Source organism: Gracilinanus agilis, chromosome 4 (genome assembly GCF_016433145.1).
Source record: "Gracilinanus agilis isolate LMUSP501 chromosome 4, AgileGrace, whole genome shotgun sequence".
Taxonomy (NCBI): Eukaryota; Metazoa; Chordata; class Mammalia; order Didelphimorphia; family Didelphidae; genus Gracilinanus; species Gracilinanus agilis.
The window spans coordinates 63,488,096-63,500,412 of record NC_058133.1 but is presented as its reverse complement, the minus strand read 5'-3'; the positions used below and the strand labels follow the sequence as shown (position 1 = coordinate 63,500,412).

The 12,317-nt window shown below is 39.2% G+C and overlaps 1 protein-coding gene across 1 annotated transcript in view; it reads left to right on the top strand.

Moving 5' to 3' along the window:
- Positions 1–338: 338 nt before the first annotated feature.
- The window catches only part of SELL (selectin L), a 34,594-nt gene continuing 22,615 nt past the window's right edge, over positions 339–12,317 (top strand). Inside the window, exons 1-4 of the mRNA XM_044672831.1 lie at positions 339–420; positions 1,895–1,976; positions 9,695–10,081; positions 11,195–11,302. Of these exons, the coding sequence (XP_044528766.1) occupies positions 418–420; positions 1,895–1,976; positions 9,695–10,081; positions 11,195–11,302 (580 nt within the window). The 5' untranslated portion in view covers positions 339–417. The remainder of the gene's footprint in view (positions 421–1,894; positions 1,977–9,694; positions 10,082–11,194; positions 11,303–12,317) is intronic.

Below are 12,317 nucleotides of genomic sequence, written 5' to 3'. Positions count from 1 at the left end.
AAAACATTCTCAGAAGTCAGCCTGCCTTTCTTTCCTTCTGTTGAGGTTTGGTGGGGCATGGGAGAGGTTATGACATTTATCGAAAATACTTTTTTTTAAAAACTATGTATATTTTTACTATCTGTTCTCTAGTACTTTCTATTCCAGCATTACCACAGATAGTCAAGAGATAAATGTCTTGTCAAAAAATAATAAAACAGGTTCACTTCTCCTGTGGGGAGGCATTCAAGGAAAGACCTGGGACCGGATGTGGGGTGGGGTTGGGCTGCCACAATAAGGGAACCAAGTGTCTTGAGAGGGACTCAGTGCATTCTCAGGGCACCAGAGCAGCACCCGGATGAGGGACAGAAGCCTGGGTCACTGACATTGAGCTTGAAAGCTGAACTGCAGAAAAAACTAGAGAACAAAATAATTACCATGGTGAGCCTCTTCATCCTAAGAGACCTTGAGAAACTCCAGTCAATAGATGACCACTCTTGGGAATGTGGAGGGGTTGGTAAATGGGTAAAGAACCACCAATTCAAATTTTCTGTTAAGATGAAAACATGGGTGTTGATTAAGGCAGAGTTAAGGCAGTCTACAAAGGTCTGAAGAGGTGACAGTAGGCTTTCATTCATCTTGCTAATTGTATCTTATTGCTCTTAGGGATCTTTGTTGGGAAGAGATATACTAAAGGAATTAGAATATGATGCTTTGATTTCTCTTGAAAGTATGAGCTTGTTATTTGGGTAAAATTATTTTTCTGTGACTGAACTTTGATACTGGATTTCACTTTATTTCCAGTAATTGACCCATCACCATTTTCTAGAGATGGGCAGCATTGTGGTACCATAACCTAGTATTTTAGCTTTTATATTGAGGCTGGACACTTTAATGTCCCTGGATACCCTTAAATCACAGCACAGTGCAGTGGAAAAAGCATTAGCCTAAAAGTACCTGGGTTCAAATTCCTCCTCTGTCACTTATTACTCAAATGTTCTTGGTCAAGCCACTTAACCTCTATGTGCTTCAGTTTCCTAATCAATAAAATGGGATGAGTGGAGTTAAAACTAGATAGCCTCTGAGGACCTTCCCAACTCTAGATCTGAGATTTTATTCTTATTTCTTTGATAATTTTGTTTTGAATTATGGGATCATAGAGCTAGAAAGGATTTCCAAGGCTACCAATTCCAACTCCCTCATTTTACAAATGTGGAAACTGAGGCCCATACAAATTAATTAGCCTGCTCAAGATTACACAAGGAGTGAGAAGCAAAAGTGAGACTCCTTACCTCAGTAGTTTGAGGATTTATAATTTTATTGTTGTGAGAACTTTCTCCACTGACTCAGTCTGACGTCCTTCCATAGTGGCAGGTGGTTCCTGAGAGTTGCCATAGATATTAATATCCTTAGCTTACAGCTAAACTACTACTTAATTAGTCTTGTTCTTGAAGAAAACAGGCTTATGATCCAGTCTCTTATCCGTACTTTCTAAATGTATTCATTTTAAGAGTATAACCTAGGCTCTACTGGACTACCTTTCAGGAGCCAAGGATCATCTCTACCCTAAACTAAGACATTGAAGAGAACTTCACAGAAGGAGATTTAAGGCTCTAAGAGCATGTAATCTGAAATAGCCTAGGACAGAAATAAAATAAAAATATTGCAAAATGTACAAAATCAACAGAGATGGCACTTGGTAGTTGTGGAATAAAGCACATGTATAGATATCCTTTCTGTGGAGTCATTGGATTTGGAGAAAAATCCACTTTGTTGTGGAGTCATCGGATTTGGAGAAAAATCCACTTTGTTTTTGAAAACTACCCCCAAGAACATCTGTTCTCTTGTCCAGGAAGTCCCTTTGTGCCAATCTCTCAGTAAGTGTTACAAACTTGCCATTTTTTTTATTTTGCAGAAGCTTTTCTGGAAGTATCTGACCCCCTTTGAGGGCTGGTGGAGACTTTTCAAGCTGTGGTTCCTAATAATCCTTTACTATGGTAAGTTGGATAATCAGATTGCTTTGCTATAATAACTCTGGGTAGCTTGATACCATTTGATTGCTTGTTTCTGGAAGCAAGGAAATCAGCTCTGGGCAAAATTGTCTATTAGTCTTTTGGCTTTATCCATCTCTGCTATGTATGGCTGTTCCCATCTTTCTACCTTTGTTGATCCTTTGTCTGATCCTTCTCCCTCCCCTCTTTCTCTGCAGGTGATTTTTATGTGTCTGGTTCCTGCTAAAATGGTAGTTGATAAGGCTTAGAGAGAGCAATCATGGACTAGTGGAAATAGCATTGGGTTTGGAATACAAGATCCTCGATATAAGTCTTGCTTCTTCCAATGACTTTGGATTTAAGCAAGTCACAATAGCTCTTTTTTCTCATTTCTCTCATTTATAAAATGAGGAAGCTACTCTAAGATTTATCTGTCTAGTTTCAAATCTGTGATCCTTTGGCCGATGAAGGCATACCCCATCTTAGTAATATTGATATTTTAATGTAGTTCTCATCAGGATAAAAAAAGTCATCAGTGCTCAAAGGAATGAAGCTATTATAACCTTTAATAAAAATTAGACAAGTGAACTACTCAGGCAATGTAGTTCTTGGAGTGAGGAAGACCTAGGTTCAAGTTGTGCCTCTCTCTCTCTCTCTCTCTCTCTCTCTCTCTCTCTCTCGTCTCTGTGTGTGTGTGTCTCTCTCTCCCCTGTCTCCTTCTCCATATATACATATATAAAGATATAAAAATATAGACATTTATCTATATATGTGCACATGTACACATATGAAGACATAAAAATATGTGTACATATAAAGATATAAAATCTATACATATATGTATATATGTGTATGTATATATGCATATACACACATCCTACAGCTATATGACCATGGGCAAGTCAGTATCTTTCAATTGCTTAGTTTATCTTCTAAGACTAGAAATTACAGATGACTTCCTGATCTGTCTCACTTCCGAGAATTTTCATACAGAGAGTTCCATACACTGATTAAATCACTGGTCAACTCCATTCTTCCCTCTCCCTAGCTATTTACACTCTTCCCCCAGGGGACTGGTCACATCAATAGGCATTTAAGTACCTACTCCCTGCTCTGCACTATTCAAAGAACTGAAAAGTACAAAGAATAGCAAAAAAAAAAAAATCCTGCTCTCAAGAAGCTCCCAATCTAATGGAGGGGAGATGATGTGCAGGACTGTTCAAACAAGATATAGGAAGGATAAATTGGCTCAAATGAAGAGAGGGAGGACACTGGTATTGAGAGGGGTGGGGAAGGCTTCTTAAACAAGCTGGCTTTTTAGCCAGGACCTTGAAGGAAGCTAAGGAAGCCAGGAGGCAGAGATATAAAGGGGAAGCATTCCAAGCATATGGGACTGTAGGTGAAAAATGCAGAGTTAGGAGATGGCGTGTATTTGTTTTCTTTTCTTTTTTGTTTTTTCCTAGAGGAACAGCAAGGAAGCCAGTGTCCCTGGATCTTAAAGCACCTTCAGGGGAATAAATTTAAGAGATCTGGAAAGACTGTAAAAGTCCAGGGCTTTAAAAGCCAAACAGAAGATTTTATATATAATGCTGGAGGTAATAGGGAGCCCTTGGAATTTTTAGAGCAGGGTGGAGATGACATGGTTAGAGCTATACTAAAAAAAACAAAACAAAACCCCTTACTTTCTGTTTTAGAATCAATACTAAGTATCAGTTCTAAGAAGCAGTAAGGGTTAGGCCACTAGAATTAAGTGACTTGGCCAGAGTCTCACAGCTAGGAAGTATCTGAGGTCACATTTGAACCCAGGACCTCCCATCTCCAGACTTGGTTCTTTAGCCACGGAGCCATTTAGCTGCATCCCACATCCTTAAAAAAAAGAAACAAACAAAATGCTTGCCTTCTGTCTTAGAATCAATACTAAGTATTGGTTCCAAGGCAGAAGAGGACAGATTTGTTATGCTTTTGGAAGAGGATTTAACAGCAGAATAGAGGAGGGACTGGAGCAGGGGGACACTTGAAGCTGGCAGACCCGCCAGTGCCATGTTATCTGGCATTCCGTTATATACCGTCTTTTATTTCTTGTGAATTGTTTCATGGGATAATAATCTCTGCTCAAGCACATTGTAAAGTCTTTGAAGTCCAAGAACATGGTCCATATCTCTCACAGGATCTAGCCATGGTGCTGGGAAATTGGTTGATTGATCATTAAGTGATGTGTGCCATCTTCTCAAATGTATATAAGTAGGCTTATGATTTAGGCTTCTGATGAGGACAGCTCCGAACAGTGTCCTGCCTGACACAGCACTGAACTGTCCTCACAATTCTGAGGAGTTCCTCATTAGGTATCCCAGCACTGGCTATAAATCCATGCAAGAGGGCTTGAATCTGTGATTTTACTGCTTTAGAGTACTCCCTAGTGAGGAAACTCCCTCTCTCAACACAGGCTACCACCCTGTATTTTTTAAATAGTCTCAAAAGAGTTAACATGATGTAGTGGCTAGAAGGCAAGCCTTTGAGGCAGAAATATCCCCTTCTGGGTACATACTGACTTTGTGACCCTGGACAAGTCACTTAACCTTTAAGTTCTCTAGGCTGGCTACTAGCCCAAACATAAAGATCCCTGCTGGGCATATATAGATTTAGAAAATCACAGATTAACATGATCCATATTGTATTTATATTTATTTTGTTAATTTTTTTCCTGCAGTGTTTGACTTGCTCTAGGCAAGTCTCTAAGATTGTAGTTATAGGGAAAGGGTTGACCTGCAAAAGCAGAAGTAATTTCCTCACCAGGGAGCTCCCTCTGCCAGTAATCACAGATGGGACATTTTATTAACCCTCCCCAGCTCCTATTTCCTTCCACCACAACTTCTTTCCTTCTACCCATCTGACTAAACAGTTAACAATTCAGTGTCAGTCCTGGAGTCAAGAAGATGAGTCTTCCTGAGTTCAGATCTGGCCTTAGTCACAAGAGCTAGATCACTTTGGGCAAGTCATGTAATCCTGTTTGCCTTAGTTTCCTTATCTACCAAATGAGCTGGAGAAGGAAATGGCAAACCATTGTGTTATCTTTGCCAAGACAACCTCAAATAGGGTTGCAAAAACTGAAAAGAACTAAAACCAGCTATAGTAGTAATAACAACAATCCTTTGGATTTCTATAATACTTTGATTCTCACAACAACCTTGGGAGGTAGGGGCTTTTATGATCCCCATTTTACAGATGAGGAAACTGAGACAGACAGAAGATGTGACTTGCCTAGGGTCATGCAACTAGTAAGTGTCTGAGACAAGATTTGAATTCAGCTCTCCTGTCTCCTGACTCCAAATCCAGCACTCTATCCACTGCACCACCTAGTTGCCTCTATATATAATTTGAATTTGCTCACAATACTTTTTTTTGTCCATGCTGTCTTATTTAATCAATCAATCAATCAACAAATTTTTATTAAGGATCTATTATATGCTAGGCACTGAGATAGGAGTTGGGGATTCCAGTACAAAGAATGAAACAATCCCTTTTCATAAAAAGTTTCTATTGTTCAGATGCAGTGGTAGAATACTGCCCTGTTCATGTATGCTTGTCTCCTTCCTTTGGTTGCAAACTGCTCAAGGCCTGGTCCAATGTCTACTGTTTATCTGAGACTTGGTTTTATCTGGTGCTGTTCTCTACACTCTGAGAGCTACAGGAATCTAGATGATACTGATTTGGCAGCATTATTGTATAGACACCATTGTTCCTCACGGGCCACAAAGAGTTAGCTAATGTATATAATTGTGTGGAATTACCTATACACGTATGCATACGTATAAAATCATATTCCTATATGTTATAAGGGGATTAAGCTAGTAGGGTAATAAACTGGTTGTAATAAGGGAATAGGCTAGAGGTAATAGGGAAATTAAGGCAGAGGTAAGGTTGTAATAGGGAATAAGGCAGGTAAAGGACTAAAGATAGAGTGAATAGGGGATAAGGCACTGTGGATAAGGTTTGTGGATTCCTAACGCAGTAAAGTGGATAAGGAAGGTACAATGGTGAAGGTGGTAAATTGAGGTGGTAAGAGAAGTAAGGGAATGACTGAGTTTAGGGAATATAAACACGGAGTTGTTATACAAAGAGTTTCAAGGGAAAGGATGAGGTATTTTGGGCAGGCAGCTGCAGCCTGGGAGACACAGACTGGGACACAGGTTTGAGACAGAGACACTAAAGGGAAACAGACTGAGCCCTCCAGATAGGAAGGGCACTTCTACAGACAAAGGTTAGGGCCAGCCAAGAATAGCTTGAAACTGACTAGAATGCTTTCTAGTCAGTTTCTCAGGCTCACAAAGGAAGAGTCCAGAGGAAGTATTGAGATTTCACTTCCTCCAAAATGGACACCTCCAATTCCCTTCAGGACCCAGAGACAATATTATTCCTTTCTCCCCTTCTCCCACTCTTATCAATCAACTAATGAACTAGCCAAAGGATTGATTAAGTGACAAAAAGGGTTTATTGAGTTTTAGAGTTCATTGGAAGTGGATGGAGGGATACAAAGTAACTCTAACAGCCGCCTAGGGAAAGCTTCAGGTGGGGGAGGGACACAGGAATGTGAGACTGAGAAAGGACCTGCCTAACTCAGCCCAAGAGATTTTGTAGCCTATAGGGTTAGGAAAGTTGGATACAATGATTCAAGAGATAATTTATAACAAGGGTAAGCCCTATTTGACTACGGGGAAACTAAATCTACCAAGTTTGAAAGCTACCATCCAGATCTACCCTCCTTTCAAAAACCCACAGAAATTTAGGAAGGGAAAATGGTGATTGGAAATAGGGGAAGTTAGAGAGATTCAAAGGAAATAGTTAAGCTTACAAATTTTAAGAGAAAAGCTGCAGAATATAGGCCAGGTTTTCAGTCCAAAGATAGAGCTCAGTCGACCCTCTATACTCTCTTCTAGTCTCCAGGGTCAACTGTCACTCCTCAGGATTCTAAACCCTTTTCAACTGTCAGAAACTCTGCAGGAAGGCTTTGCAGGGTTAATATGTACCCTTTTGCACTACATATATCATTGGGCAGCTAAGTGATGTAGTGGATAGAATGCCAGACCTGGGGTCAGGAAGACTCTTCTTGCTGAGTTCAAATCTAGTCTCAGATACTTCTTGGCTGTGTGACCCTGGGCAAGTCACTTCAACTTGTCTGCCTCAGTTTGCTCCTCTGTCAAATGAGCTGGAGAGGGAAATGGCAAACCACTCCCATATCTTTTGCCAAGAAAACTCAAGTGTGATCATGCAGAGTCAGATACGACTGAAAATGACGAACAATAAGAAATACAGTCATTGTGTAGTTACCCATCCATTTGCTAATGGTTCTCCAAAAGACTCCCATTTAAAGGACATCACTATGTGTCTTTTGTCATGGAATAGAGAATATGGAAAAATGTATTGCATGAAAGTACTGTTATAACTTATATCAGACAATTTACCACGTTGGGGAGGGAGGGAAAAAGGGAGAGGAGGAGAATCTGAATCACAAAATGTCCAAAAAGTTGTCAAAAATTGTTTCTGTATGTAAAAATTTTTTATAAAAATAAGAAGTTAAAAAATAAATAAAGATAAATGATATCACTAGCCTTCTTTGACTCATATTAAAGAAGCTAGGGGACAGCATAGTAGAGCATTGGTCCCGGAGTCAGGAAGACCCGAGTTCAAATCCAGTCTCAGACACTTAATACTGTGTAACGCCAGACTTCATTTACATGCTATTTGCCTCAGTTTCTTCACCTGTAAAGTGAGGAATATAATAGCATTCACCTTTCAAAGTTGCTGTGAAGATCAAGTGAGATAATAATTGTTAAGCACTTAGCACAGTGTGTTCAGTTGTTTACAGTTATGTCTGACTCTTTGTGACCCCATTTGGGGGTTTCTTGGCAAAGATACTGGAGTGGTTTCCCTTTTCCTTCCCCAGTTTATTTGACAGGTGAGGAAACTGAAGTAAACAGTTAGGTGAGCTTCCCAGGGTCACACAGCTAGTGAGTGTCTGAGGCCAGATTCAAACTCAAGATGATTTATCCTAACTTCAAGTCTGCATTCTATCTACCTTGTTACCCTAATTAGCACAGTATTTGGCACATATTAAGTATTATATAAATGTTAGCTTTTATTATTATTATATCACCAGCATCAGTAATTTAATGAGCACCTACTGTATGTAAAACATTATGTAATCAATCACTTAAGGCAGAAGCATTTGGGAGATGGCTAGGAACAATGGATAAAAATGGGTTGAAGTTGCAAAGAGGCAAATTCTGGGGTAGGGGAAACCACCATAACCATGAAGGTAACCCAAAAGTGGAATGGGCTGCTTCAGGAGATGTCTCATTGGACATCTTCAGGAGATGTCTCATTGGACATCTTCAAGCAAAGGCTGGATGACCAGTTATTGGGTATGTCACAGAAAGGACTCCTGTTCAGATACATGGTCACTAAGGAAATGCTGTGATTTTTTTAAAGTATGCAATAGGAAATGCATGAAACATGTGCTAGGTATTGTGATACTCTCAGAAGAAATCATGTTTCAATATCAAATATAATTTTTCTAGAAAGAAAGTTATTATTAGTCATATTCTAATTCTATTTCTTTCTCAGACTATGAAACTGCTACAAAAATTGTCTCAGAAGAAAAATTCTGGCCCTGAATTTTTCCAGAGCTAAATAGCATTAATTCCCCTAATCTTAATTTTTTATCCATAAAAGTGATAATGAAACTCAAACTTCCCACCTCATAGAATTGCAGTCAGAAAAGTACTTTGAAAAGCTTTAAGCATTCTATTTTTTCTTGGCATTATTCTTATTATTAAGTATGTTTTTAAGCAAAATCTTAATAGTCTGTCAATCACTAAGCAAAGCAAAATGAGGTTTCCAAAAGTTATTGTGAAATTTCTTTTCAATCACTTGAAGACATTTTGAGAAGTGGTGCTTTTTTAAATGACAGGAGCAAAATTATTAGCCAATCCTAGACTGATCATTGGATAAAGCTATGTTTAAATATGGAACTAAAACTGAGATAGCATAATGTAGTAGAAACAGCTCAGGGGTAAAAGGTGGGAGACGAGTTCAAATCCTGCTTCTGCCATGAGATAACACTGTGATCTCTGGCAAGTCCTTTCTTCATTCTATTTTTTCTCTCTGTGATAATAATAAAAATGAGAATAACTAGCATTTATATAGTGTTTTTTTTAAAAAAAAACCCTTACCTTCCATCTTAGAATCAACACTGTGTAGTAATGTAGTAAGTGGTAAGGGCTAGGCAAAGGGGGTGCCCAGGGTCACACAGCTAAAAGGATCTGAGGTCAGATTTTAACCCAAGATTTCTCATCTCTTGGCCTGGCTCTGAACCCACTGAACTACTTGGCTGCCCCTAGATAGTGTTTTAAGACTTGCAAATAATTTTGTAAGTATGTCATTTTATCCTCACAACAACTCTGGAAGGTAAGTGCTATTATCATCCCTATTTTACAGATCAGGAAACTGAGAAAGAAGGAGGCTAAGTGATTTGCTCAGGGTCAAGTAAGTGTTTTTAAGTGTTTGAGGCTAGATCTTCCTAAGTCCAGATCCAATTCTATCCATTGTACTATCTCGATGCCTTTAAAATGATAGTTAGACTAATAGATGATCTTTGATGACATATGTTTTGTTGGATTAAAACCTATGATACTTTGGTAAATCCTATTCATATTGGTGTCTTCCAGATTTCTTGGCATTGTATGGAGGTGACTGCTGGACCTACCATTACTCTGAAAAACCCATGAACTGGACTAGGGCAAGAAACTACTGCCAGACCCATTACACAGATTTAGTAGCCATACAGAACAAGGCAGAAATTGCCTACCTGAATGCTACACTTCCCCTACGTCGTAGTTACTACTGGATTGGGATCCGGAAGATAACAGGCATATGGACTTGGGTGGGAACAAATAAACCACTTACTGAAGAAGCAGAGAACTGGGGCAAAGGAGAACCTAACAACAAAAAATCCAAGGAGGACTGTGTCGAGATCTATATCAAGAGGAAGGAAGATGCAGGCAAATGGAATGATGACTCTTGCTTTAAATCCAAGGTTGCTCTGTGCTATGAAGGTGTGGAGCCAGCCCCCTCTTAGCTCCCAGAGTAGAAGGAGCTGACTAAAGTAGAGCAATTGAACTACCCTAGGAAATTTTAAGGAAAGGGGAGACAACTCAGTACAAGGAGTGAGGCTTTTGGTTCATTCTAGGATAACTCTCCTCCTAGGTCCATTCTGGTAATAGTTGAACTATGCAAAGTAAAACTTGGAATGAAAACATTCCTGGGTATTTCTGATCTCAGGGGATATGTACTTAAATGCCCAAACTGTCTCCAAGCAGCCAAGAAAAAGACCAAAAATGAATCGCAATGAGAAATGAAGGAGGCAGAGGGGTACCAGAAGGGCAAAGATCACTTCCTTTTGAAGACAGAGAGACTGAGCAAGTTGATAGTTTAATCTAAAAATCAGAAAACTTTCCAAATCATGCTCAACAGCCTTCCTTTAGCAACTATTTTTACTGAACCAAATGGAGATAGCCAGAATTCCCCAAATAATTAGATAGTGAAGACCATTTTATCTGGACCACAGCTATAACTAGGGTAGCTTAAACAGGCTTTACCCCAAGGTGCTGAGACTTAGACGGCACCAAAAACACCATCTTGGGGTGTGCTTCTTTCCCACAGGCAGCCACATTCCAAATGAATTAATCCTGGGTAACAAAAATTCCCAGATGTGGCTGTGATCTGGAATCCATCAATTTGGAATTGGTCATCATTTTAGGTGGGTTGGCCTGAAAGTCATCTTTGCAACGTCTATGAAGAAATGGATTGCCAAATAATTGAGCAATAATTGTAAGGCTACATAGGAGCATTTCTTAAAAACCTGTGTAACCTTCAAGATCTAATAGTATTAAAAAAAAGTATTAAGATTTCAGCCTTTTGCATGCAAATGAATGGCAATAATTAAATGACCTTATCCATGAAAGTAGAATCTCACAGAGATTTATATAATGTTATTAGTATGATCTTGAACAATCTACCTCAGTTCTCTCCTTCATAAGTTAAGTGGGCTAGACTAGGAATGATCTCTGAGGTCCTTGCTAGTATAACATTACAAGATTCTAGTTTAAGCTTAATGGTTATATGGATTTTAAAAACTTTAAAATGATAATTTTCTGGCTTTCTTGAAGCTTCTTGTCAGCCTTCATCATGCAGTGGTCATGGAGAATGTATAGAAACCATCAATAATTACACCTGCAAATGTGACTTGGGATACTATGGGCCCAATTGTGAGAATGGTAAGGCCTCATCTTTTCCTTTCCTTGGCTTTTTCCAATCTAGGGGTAAAGTCTGAAGGGAGTTGTTGTTGTTTTGTTAGATTCGGTCGCCACAGTCACGAAAGATATTCTGAGAAGTAGGAAGTTTCAGTAAGAAGACTGTGCCTTTTGCAATCTTTTTATTTTTCTGTAAGGATTTCATAACTCGCTCTAATGTGTCAGGAGAACTTCACTGATCAGGAAGCAACCACATCATCCACCATTGAGAGACACACCCAATCGAGGGCATAAGCACCTTGTTGACTGCATTTTTTATATATCTCCAAAGGGAAGACCAAGAAAGTAATGGAAGAAGCTCACATAGTTACACAAAGCACAAGCTATAGGTTTTTATGACTTCAGTGACATAATCCTCCCAGAGGTGCCCTGAACAGGGCTATGTTGGACAGGAAGCCCGATAACCTCATTTAACAGATAAAGAAACTGAGTTTTTTAGAAGTGAAAAGCCTAGCCTGAAGTGGCATAAATGATAAGATACTAGACATCAGGACCTTCTTTGGATACCTCTTTCCTAACCTGTGTATGGGTAACTAGGTAGTGCAGTGGGTAGAGTACCAGAGCGGGAGTCATGAAGACTCCTCTTGCTGAGTTCAAATCTGGCCTCAGACACTTACTAGCTATGTAACTCTGGACAAATCACTTAACCTTGTTGGCCTTGGTTTCCTCATCTTCTAGATGATCTGGAGAAGGGAATGGCAAACCACTCCAGTATCTTTTTCAAGAACACCCTAAATGGGGTCAGAAAAAATTGGATCCAACTGAAAAATGACTGAATAACTTCCAAACCTGTTCGGAGTTGGATTCAGTGAACTCTAAGCTTTCTCTTAGTTAGCCTAAATTCCATGGTCCTATACTGTAGAAGCATTTCCAAACTTCAATTTCTTTATCCATAAGATGAGGAAACTGAACAAGATGAATCTAAGGTTTATTGGTTTGTTTTTTGTTTGTTTGTTTTCTGCCTCTGATATTCTGCCAT